At 42.8% G+C, this 11,427-nt stretch overlaps 1 protein-coding gene across 8 annotated transcripts in view; it reads left to right on the forward strand.

Moving 5' to 3' along the window:
- YAP1 (Yes1 associated transcriptional regulator) overlaps positions 1–7,836 on the forward strand; it is a 100,349-nt gene extending 92,513 nt beyond the window's left edge. For all 8 annotated transcript variants that reach the window (XM_048493739.1, XM_048493741.1, XM_048493744.1 and 5 more), the window contains 2 exons: positions 2,433–2,545; positions 4,369–7,836. In XM_048493739.1, coding sequence (XP_048349696.1) covers positions 2,433–2,545; positions 4,369–4,607 — 352 coding nt within the window. In that variant the 3' untranslated portion in view covers positions 4,608–7,836. The remainder of the gene's footprint in view (positions 1–2,432; positions 2,546–4,368) is intronic.
- Positions 7,837–11,427: the final 3,591 nt, after the last annotated feature.

The following is an 11,427-nucleotide window of genomic DNA, read 5'->3' on the forward strand; positions in this document are numbered from 1 at the left end:
AGCTGCCAGCTTCATCCTTGCCTGGGATGGGCGGGCGCACCAACTGCCCGCGGACGGCTGGGCAGCGCCGCGGGCTTCCCCTCTCGCCCGCCCCGTTGGGACGGGGCGGGCGCTTTCCCGGCGGACGGCAAGGCCGAGCCGCCAGCTTCATCCTTGCCCGCCCTGCAGGCAGTAGGGTAGGTGCATCCATGTGCTTCTCAGAATGAGTGGAGTAAAAGGTAAAAAACCCCAATATATACAGTGTTACCTTTATTTTAAATGTCAAAAATTATTTGGGGCTCCAAGTGTTTCCCTTTCCCGTGGAAAACAGGTCCTAATGGCTCTTTGAGTGTTAAAGGTTCCCTACCCCTGTTCTAGGAAATCCACTCATTTGCAAGTAGGGGTGCTGTGACTCCTTAGAGACAGCCAGTTAGTCCCTTTTGTTGATCCATAGTCAATAGATAAGAGATGAGAGTTTGAACCTACAGCAGGAAGGGTCATTCCTGCAAAGGTATTCTCGGTTGCAACCATACAAAACTTGGAAGTTTCAGAATTGTGATGGTCATAAATGGGCTGTGGCCATACTTACAGCAGCTACGGGTGTTCTGTGCCCACATCAGCAGTCAGAGCTTAAAATGAGTGCTGAATGGCCCTTATGGGGGTTTTTGTTTGTTTGTTTGTTTTTTTATTGTATCATTTGAATTTTACAGTTCATAGTATTTTCCTTCTTCATACATTTTCAAACAATACTTTTTCCACCTTTTCCCCCTCCCCCCATTACTACTTCTTCATAGTTTTGTCACACAAACAGCAGTAAGTTCATTCTCTGTAGCCTCTTCTCCCATATTTCTTCATCGACTCGAGCTTCTTTCATCCAGTCCACGTATATTATCCACATCTTCAAAATTTCATTCTGTTTATCTTGCCACGTCTTATTTTTGGATAATATGTCGAAAATATCAAGTGTCACTAGTTCCCAGATATATTCTAACCATTTCTGAAGTGTCCATTTTTTGTTTTCTTTCCAGCCCAAGGCTATTGTTGCATGTGCTGCTTTAATCATTATTTTATACATATAACTATATTGTTTATCCACCCTTCTGTCTTCCATTACACCTGAATGGCCCTTATGTGTGATATCCATGATTAGATGTAACAACTAGAAACATACAGTTGGAAGGGGCCATACAGGCTGCCTAGTCTAATCCCCCCCCCAATCATTGCAAGATCAGTCTAAAGCAGCCCTGACAAGTGTTCATCTAGCCGCTGCTTGAAAAGTGCAAGAGAGAGAGCTCACCACCTCCCATTATCCTGTGCTGCCAACAGGAACAGCTCCAGCGTGGTGTAGTGGTTAAGAGCAAGTGCACTCTAATCTGAAGAACCAGGTTTGATTCCCCACTCTGCCACTTGAGCTGGGGGGAGGCTTATCTGGTGAACTAGATTAGTTTGTGCATTCCAAACATTCCAGCTGGTTGACCTTGGCCTAGTCACAGCTTTTCGGAACTCTCTCAGCCCCACCCACCTCACAGGGTGTTTGTTGTGAGGGGGAAGGGGAAGGGCAAGGAGATTGTAAACCCCTTTGTGTCTCCTTGCATGAGAGAAAGGGGCGATATAAATCCAAACTCTTCTTCTTCTTCCTGCCCTCCTCTAAGTGACAGCCTTTCATATACTTAAGGAGAGCGATCATGTCCTCCCTCAGCCTCCTTTTCCCAACTCCCTTAGCCTTTCATCATAACTTTGGTCTCCAGGTACCTGATCGTCCTCGTCGCTCTCTGTACCCACTCCATTCTGTCCACACCTTTTTCGAATTGAGGCTACCAGAACTGCACACAATACTCCAGGTGCGGCCTGACCAATGCAGTGTACAGCCGGAATGTGACATCTTCCCCTTTCCTTCAGAGCAGTCCACAGGGTGAAAAACATGCTGAGGATCTCAAGAAGATTCACCCTATATGCCACTAAATCCCCAGTGTTTCCCTGCATTGAAAACCTCACATTTGCCTCTCATTTTTGTTTTCCTTTATGGTCCCTTTCCAAAGTTGAGCTCTGCAAATCCTACATTTTCTTATATCTCTCTCCAAACACACTGTTGTTAGTCTGACCAAAAACACACACAGAAGGAAGGACCATCACTTCCTTTCTCTCCCTCCTTTTACACCACTCTCTTTCCTTCTCTGCAGAAGTCTAGTGTAATGGTGAGATGGATATCTCCCAAATGGCAGCACCCCTTGGATACTGGCTACAGGCCTGGGTGTGTTTGGGCTGTGAGGTTCAGCATCAGCCGCAGAGCTGTGCGTCCTCAGAATTTCTCCTTTGATTCTGTCTTCTTTCAAGTTGCAAAGTCAGTGCTGCTGGCACGATTCAGTTTCTCTGGGAGAACGAGAGTTTTCAGCGCCTCTTTATCCCTGTTTTAAAATTTTCAGGTATTTTAATATGTTTTGTTCTCTTCATAGTGGAACTTTTCATTCGAGAGACGAGAGCACAGATAGTGGACTTAGCATGAGCAGTTACAGTGTCCCCAGAACTCCAGACGACTTTCTCAACAGTGTTGACGAAATGGATACAGGTTCGTTTCCTTTCCTTCTAGTGCAGCTCTTAACTGGTTGTTTTATAGCTTGTTCAGAGGGAAGGGTAGGGTAGTGTGCCCTTTGAATAATGTCGGAATCATTTCACGCTGCTCGCTTCCATTTAATAAGTGTGTGCCCATAAAATTCTAAGTTGCATTGTGTGTGTGTCAAGTCACAACTGACTTATGGTGACCCTGTAAGGTTTTCAAGTCACAGTTCCCTTTGAACCGTCTCATCCCCCCTCCCATTCCCTCCCTTGCATGCCACTCCTCACTCACTCCCCTTACTCCCCTTGCATGCCACCCCTCCCCCTGCTAGGGTGGGTGGGCCATGTCCAGATACCGGGCCCCCTCCCATTCCCTCCCTTGCATGCCACCCCTCACTCCCTCCCCTTACTCCCCTTGCATGCCACCCCTCCCCCTGCTAGGGTGGGTGGGCCATATCCAGATACCGGGGCCCCTCCCATTCCCTCCCTTGCATGCCACCCCTCCCTCCCCTTACTCCCCTTGCATGCCAGCCCTCCCCCCCACCCCACTGCCCCCGTGCTCCCCCCTTCTCCCCACACCCCACTTACCTTAGTCACAAGGTATCTGTTGTGGGGAGGGCACAGGAAGCAACTTTGAAACTCCTTAAGGCAGACAGAAGCAAGGTGTAAAAACCAGCTCTTCTCCTCCTCTTCTATTTTCAACTGTCCTTTGACTTTGAGGAGCAGGACCCCCCCCCCCCCCCACACACACACACTGCATCATCTTGAAATTTTGTCCATGGAAGTCCACCTGGGTCAAGGGCAGAAATTTCCACCCCTCTTCTGCAAACAGAAATGCCATTCCATCAGAGGAGGTGTGGCAGGATGCCAGCCAATGTATTCCGAACAGCATGGCCCAGACACTGTTGGGTCATAATCCAAAACAGGTCCTAGGTGCCCACTCTGTTGTGCATGTTCTCTTGCCCTTCTTGTTTACTGCCTGCACTCAAGACACTAAATTCTCCAAATGGTGCTACAGTTTATCAGTTAGGAAGATAGGGTGTCCCTATTTCACAACCATTCAACTGAGAAACAAGAGTACTTGTTTGAACCATGGTTGCAGCTGATGTTTAAGTTTTGCAATTTCCAGTTAAAGGTTGTGGAGTTAATAATGTGGGATTCTAGACAAGTACGTAAATATGTTGCCCATAACATGTGTCAAGTGCTTGGTTGATTGTGATCATGCCCTCAGAACTTGTTTAGCAGAATGTTTTGACAGAATGACCTACTGCAGTGGGGTTCAGTTACCTTCAAGGATCTTTCCCCTGCTGTGGGGAATGCCAATCCTGCGCACCTGGTGCTACAGCCAACACAGAAAGCAGACATGTGTAGTATATCTGGATAGAACTGGACCTAACCATGGTAGAATCGTGAACCATGGTAGAATCAGGTCAATGATTTTGCTTCTATTTCCCATTGGTCTTGCTGCTTGCTTTCTTAGAGGACCAGAGACAACACTACAGCAAGGCCAAAAGGGTAGCATACATGCATACCAGAGTGGTGTTCACTTCCATATTTTTGTCCCTCCGGCAAAAGAAAACAGTATGCTGGTATATGATTGTGCTGCTCATAGTGGTTGAACCTTCCCCAGACCCGTCCACCTTTTCTACTTTTTATGTTGGACAGATGCCAGGAGCATCAGAGCAATTTGAAATGTAAGGGGAGGAGGTACAAGATGGAAGTCATTAGGGTGGGGCTAATGCATCCCACAGGGTTAGATAATTAGTTGGATCAAGTGATGTGTTTGAGGTTTCCAGGCTATTAATGTCCCTTCTTTACATTCATGCTGTTATCTAGGAGACACTATCAACCAAAGCAACATCCCTTCACATCAGAACCGTTTTCCAGACTATCTTGAAGCCATTCCAGGGACAAACGTGGACCTTGGGACGCTGGAAGGAGATGCCATGAATATAGAAGGAGAGGAACTGATGCCCAGCCTCCAGGAGGCTCTGAGTTCTGATATCCTTAATGACATGGAGTCTGTCCTGGCAGCCACCAAGCTAGATAAAGAAAGCTTTCTTACTTGGTTATAGGGGCCTCAGGGAGCCGAAGTTTGAAACCTTTGAAGGATCTAAGGAGATAAGACACGTACCTGACGCTGCGAACAAGCCTGTGCCGCAAACGCTTCTTGGCTTACGATCAGAGAAGAGAACAAGTAAATGAACAAAATACTCCAGATTCTTTTCATCCAACATTTTGTTCTTCCTTATCCAATCGCTGCTGTTATACCGCTGACCTCTTTTCACAGTTGACTCTGAAGAATTAGTTCTTTTATCTTTTTTTCCCCCCTTTGCTGTTGCAACTACTGTTCAACATGGTGGTGCTGGAGGGGAGGGGGAAGGAGCAAGAAAATAGCCCAGCCCGGTTTCAGATGCCAGCTGCCGTTCCTATTGTCCCGCTGCCTGTACGTGTATCCTTTTTTATCTAATGTGGATTTTGTTGCATTTAACTCTGCATCTCCCTACTTGCAGCCGGCTTCCTTTTGCTTTGCCTGCGTGGCAAGCGGCAACAGCGTGACTTACAGGTTCGGCAAGCCAAAAATGATGTATCTAATGGGAAAAGAGTTGGTGCTGATTTGGAGCGATCTTCAGAAGACCTTTGAATGCCATACAAAAATCTGTCAGGCACACGGGCTGTTGGATCACCGTTTAAATGAATAGAAGTTGCCTGGCAGTGACGTTGGCTGGGTTATGCCTATTGCTAGCTAATTATTAGCTGTCCCTGTTTGGCTTTCTCACATTTTATGGCACCATAAATCATGAGTCATTTTGCATAAACTTTATGAATCTTGATTGTTACCTCTTATTCTAGCTTATAATTTTTTTTCCTTCTGAATCTTAGATTTTTTTTATTATAGCAATAGGTTTGTAAGTTAACTTTTTTTAAAAAAATAGTGAAACTTCACTTAGTCTTATTTAAATCTGAAATGGTTGACGTTTTTATACCTAATCTAGTGTAGTCAGCCAGAATATCCATAGTTGTATGTTGTGCTTGTAACTTTTTGTTTAAAAGATAGCTTTGAATGTATTCATTAGACTACAGGATCCATGGCTTATCTTTTATGCCTGACTGCCAGAATCTGAAGCAATGATCTTCTTAAGGACCTTGTCCTAAATGTACTTTCTTCCTTGAAAATTAGCTCCATTTGTTCCAGAGGAATCTGCATCTATCTAAAAACGTTCAGGATTGCCACTTAAAGGGTGGTCCAATTGTATGGCTTTTTAAAAAAATAATAATGAATTTTAAACACGGCAATTGTATGCTATGAAGTTTCCTCACGGGACAGCTCTTGCCGATGCAGGGAGAGCTTTATAGTGTTGATGAAATTGGTGGCTTGAAATTCCAAAGTCCCTGATGGATGAAACATGGACAAAAGATGCTTTTCCTCTAGTTAGTTTTCATGGTATCATCTGCACTGTCACCTGAGTTTACAATACTGGCAAGAACGCTTAAGGTTTAAGGTGCATCAAAAAAAATCAGAAGCCAAATGGTGCATATAGAAGACTGTAAAGATATGTGTTAGATGGTGAGGCGAGCAAGTAGAAGAGTATTTTAGTCATAGAGGTTAGTTAGCACTGAGATCGAGGGCTGGGTGCATCTCAACGCCATTACTTTTAACAGGAAATAATCGCCCTCGAAGTTGTCTGCAGGAATTGTACGACATGTTTTCCAAAGAGTATTTTAAGCGAACAAAAAGAGCACGAATCAATGTTATAGTATAAGCTATGAAGTATTTCCATGTGTATACTTTTTTTAGATGATTGGCACCAACCAATACTTAAGGATCTGATATCATTCCTACTGGTTTGTTTTTCTTATTTTCAAGATGTATCCATTTGCCTTTCAAAAGTGTTTTGGGCTGAAACCTGGAACATGGGAAATTTTAAAAAAATGTTGGCCCCTTGAAGTTGACGTGGGGCCTAATGTTTAGCCCGTGGCAATAGGCCACAGTTTAATGGGTCCCTTATCATCTGCAAAGTGTCAGTCCCAAAGCAGTGATGTGAAGAGGGGTCAAGAGAGTACATCACACTCCCATTAAGAAGGTTATTTCCTCTAGTTTTCCCACCAATTTTTTTCCCAATTTTTTCTGCTTTCAGAAACAAACTGATGCTAAATATAAACTGACTTGCATAGTCTTATAGATGTGCACCAGTGAGAAAATTCAGTGTTCGTGCAATCAGTTTCCCTATTTTGTATCCAGATACTGGAGGACCACTTTGTATCTGTTTGAGCACCAAGTAGGAAATGGTGAATTTCCCATCCTGGATATCACATAGATATGCTTCGGTTGATTACAGATGTAAAGTTGGAACCTTCTTAGTTTTCCCCCTGACACTGTACAGCCACTACACAGCTTATACTGTATCTGAGCAGCACTGTTAGAGAGGTACAGACATAAAACTGGGAATTCTTGAATTTCTCTTAACACTAAACCTGTTTATGCAATTCTTAAAACTTTATAGTAACTTTTTAAGCCTCTTCATTTGATGGGAAATGTGCCTTAGAGATAATTTGTACTGTTGACGGAGAAAGAAAATGAACCGACAGAAAGTTTTTATTGAGTCTATCACTTGACAAAGTGGCTTAACCTTTTTTTTTGTACTGAAATGCAAAAAAAAAAAAGGAAACAAGTGTTATGGGTAGTATTTTGTATTGATTGGTGTATATATTTAAACAGATCGCTGTCCTAACTTCGTAGCTTCTAGATATTTTTTTTTAAGTACCGTTTTTTCCGGAACGCAATTGAAACTTAATGAGTTATTGTATGTCTGCAGCATTATCTGCTTTGGAATATGTGCCGTTTCTATGAAATCACAAGGATCAAAATGTGTGTACCAATCAGTGTTGGAACTCAAGCAATGCAAGAGGAGAATTGACTATTTCAGAGCGATTAACAGTAACTGAGCTTTTGCACATCGGGAGAATCCATATTAAAATGACTTCACTTGTAATCATGGGGGGTGTTTTCTGCAAAAGGCAGGTGTGTTTGTCTAAACTGACTTTTTTTTTTCCCCTTCGTGGAGAAAAAACCCTCTATGCTTTAAAATGTTTTCTATTAGAGAACTCTGAAACACAACTTTTTTTTTTCAAATATATATATATAGTTACAAATGTGATATTTTCTTTAGATGTAAGAGCATGCCTCTGTTAGGTACCGTAGTCAACTCTGTTACATTATTTTCTTTTTATGTAATACATTTTTTTCATTGCTTTTTTTGTTTTGGTTTATTTTACATGATATAAATATATACTTTGTGCTTACACTGTCTTGTTTGTTTTTTTAACATTAAGCTGATTCTGGTGCTCTCGGGGAAGACAGGAGGCTATCTCATGCAAATGTTTGACAGCTAGTGAAGAATCAGTCTAGGTGGTGAGATTATCAGAGGGAGAAAAGACAGGCAACAAATTGGCATCTTCCTCCTTTGTGCCCGGGTGGAGGTCCAGTCAGCAATTCCACATTTTATAGCAGGGGTGGGCAGTTATTTTTTCCATGGGGCCGCATAAGAAACAGAAAATATTGTGGAGGGCCGAGCCAAAAGGCAGGGGGGCGAGGCGCTTTTGAAAGCCCCGCAGAAGCAGGCATCCAAGGCAACTGGCTTCTGCCGGGCTTTCAAAGACGCCTCGCTCCCGAGCACAGCAGGGGGGCCAGTCAGGGTCATCCGGCGGGCCGGATGTGGCCCGCAGGCCGTATAATGCCCAGGTCTGTTTTATAGTGTATTTTAATAGCTATAGCTTACAAGTGAACCCAGTTTTGACTGAGAAGTTAGAATAAAACACAGTCTAATGGCAGTGCTTGGTATTTTAACACAGCTCTTTCGAAGCATTCAGAATATTTCACATATCTTATCCCAGCAATCTGTACAACTGTCTTGTGAGGAAGTAAGGAGTATAACTCCCAAAAAGCAGATGGGGGTGGGCAGGGGGCCAGAGACAACAGTGGCTTCCTCAAGGTCGCTTAATGAGTTCATGGTTTAGAGCACTTTCGCACAAGCAGAATAATGCACTTTCAGTCCACTTTCAATGTACTTTGCAGCTGGATTTTACTGTGCGAAATTGCAAGATCCACTTGCAAACAAATATGAAAGTGGATTCTGCATGTGCGAAAGTGCATATCTGAATTGGGACTCTTCTAACGTGCATTCTTTGCCACTACATCAGCTCTTAATATTGTCTTAATTTTGGCTGTTCTTAAAGAGCCATTATGTTCAAACATAACGTTTGAAATAAGTACAGTGAGCAAAAGAATCTATTTAGCATTTATGTGCTTAACAAAACTGGCTGAAACAAATCATCATCATTAATCACTGCACAGCACCTGTGTGGCTAAATTGTATTGGGATCTTTAATTTGGAACTAGGAAGATGTAGGCAACACTGGGTAACAACAACCATATGCTAATGTGTTAAGAGTTGGGAAAAGTCCCTTTTATAACCTTTTATTTAAATGGGATAGGGAAGTAAGAAAACTAGTTCAACAGCACAATCTACTCAGACCCTTAAGACACAATTGTCCCTCTGCATGTATTTGCCATGTGTTCATGACTTTTCCAAATGGTGCAGTGCACACCTAGCACTGTCTCAAAATGTATATAGAGGCCACATTTCAGTCTGATATTTCAGAATTTTGATCAAATAAGTCGATTTTTGAAAAAAACATTAGCTTGCATGCGGCACATTGGTTTCTCGTTTTATTTACCAGCTCAGTTAATCTCCTTCGGCATTCAGCACACACTTATTCCCCTGGGGCTCAGTTTTGTTTTTCAAGATTAAAATGGAAGGTATGCTTCCTCTCAAAAACATGCAGAGGTGCGTGATGCACACAGTGTACTCCCTGGTTAAAGAGAAAGCAGAGAAAATATGCCTTGCAGTGGGAGGGAAGTGAGCAGTGGCGCAAACTGATGTACATTGGGACAAAAATAATTCTAACTTTACATGTGAAATGATTGGGGCTGAACTAACAGTGTCTGTGCAGAGAAAATGTCTTGGATTTATGGTGGATAACTTGATGAAAGTGCATATTCAGTTCTTGACAATAGTGATACACTGGAGGTTATTAGGAAAGGGACTGCAAATAACACCTCTACGTAGATGTATGGCGGGATCACATTTGAAATACTAGCTGAAGTTTTCGTTTCTTCATCTCAGGAGATGTTGGACAGAAAAGGGCCACCAAAATGATGCAGAGATTGGAGCACGTTCCTTACAAGGAAAGACTAGAATATGGGCCTTTTTAGTTTAGAAGTTAACTAGCACTTTTATACGAACAGATGTTTATAAAATTATGTATCACGTATACACGCAAGCAGGGAGGAGAACTAATAAGAATTTGCATGCTTCTAAGCCCAGTGACGTCAGTGGGTTTCAAAGACAGTAGAACGAAGAGATGGCCATTCTTGGAATCTGTCTCTAAAGTTATAGTTCTCAGCCTTGGAAAACTCCCTCAGAATCTTTTGGAAGCATTAAAAATGACATCAAGGCAGAAAAGGTTTGGAATTTGAGCATCCTATTTAGAATATTACTAAACGTTTCCTAACTTGCTCTTGTGTTCTCAGGAAGTAGCAAGTTAAAATGAATGGCACAATTTGTGCGTGTAAGGTATATCTTAAACTGTAACTGTATATCTTAAACTGTGCGTGTAAGGTATATCTTAAGCTTTCACTAACCTTGTAAACAATACGGACACGAGCTTTTCTTTGGCTTCATGACTCCCCTAGCATGCAGACACAGGGCCCTTCATTTCAGAAAGTGTTTCGTGCATAGAACTGCTCATAAGCTAGTGGATTTTAAAATGGCTATCATTCCAGCAAAGCATTAGAATCTCTAATGTTCCTATAGTGGAGCACTGGAACATTGTGGAGCATTGGAACTCATGCTCTGAACCACGTTACCTACATAGTTGCTAAGAGTGGTGGACTCTAATCTGGAGAACTGGGTTTGTTTCCCCACTCTTATACATGATGTGTGCTGGGTGACCTTGGGCTAGTCACAATCATCTCAGAACTCTCTCAGTCCACCCACCTCAACTGATCTATTGTGGGGAGAGGAAGGGAAGGCGCTTGTAGGCTGCTTTGAGACTCCTTACAGTTAAGAAAGGCAGGATATAAATCCAAGTCTTCTACACTTCCTGTTGGGAGTCTCCGTTTCTCTTTCAGTGTATCTGTTTCCATGAAGTTTGGATGTAGAAAGACTTTTGGCAGGAGCATCTGCAAAAAAAAAATAAAAGACTGGTAACTAACCACAGGCATGTAGTTTGTCATCTCATGGTCCACGAGATAACAGCCAAGAAGACCGGTCAGACCTGAACTGCCTGGCCACCATCAGGGAATCTGCAAAATTAACCCTCACACATTATTGTAAGCTTCTTATCAAACGGAGGATTGTGTGTTGTAGACATCTGGATTCTGTTTCATGGCCGTTAAAAAAAAACAAAGTAAGGTTTGAAACAGGTCATGCAATCTTGAAAAAAGGAGATCCATGTAACTTTACTGTACAATGTTTTCAAGGTCAAAGAAATGAAGGCACGTAGTGACCACTTCTACCTTTATTATTTATTTTTGTTAAGTCACAGCTGACATGGGAATTCTCAAGTTAAGAGACTTCTAAAGTGGCTTGCCTCTTCCTGCCTCTATGTCTTGACCCTGGATTTCTTCGGTGGTCTCCCATCCAAATGCTAGCCAGGGCCAACTCTGCTTAGCTTCCAAGATCTGACAAGAATTGGCCTTGTATAGGAGCTGTATTTTCCCCGTGGCTGTCTGTCTCAGTTTGAGCAACTGTGCACATCCAGGGCAATAAGTCCAAAAAACATAGAAGAAAATGCACATGCCCTAGAACGATTTGAACATTTTGATGTTTA

Source organism: Sphaerodactylus townsendi, linkage group LG04 (assembly GCF_021028975.2).
Source record: "Sphaerodactylus townsendi isolate TG3544 linkage group LG04, MPM_Stown_v2.3, whole genome shotgun sequence".
Taxonomy (NCBI): domain Eukaryota; kingdom Metazoa; phylum Chordata; class Lepidosauria; order Squamata; family Sphaerodactylidae; genus Sphaerodactylus; species Sphaerodactylus townsendi.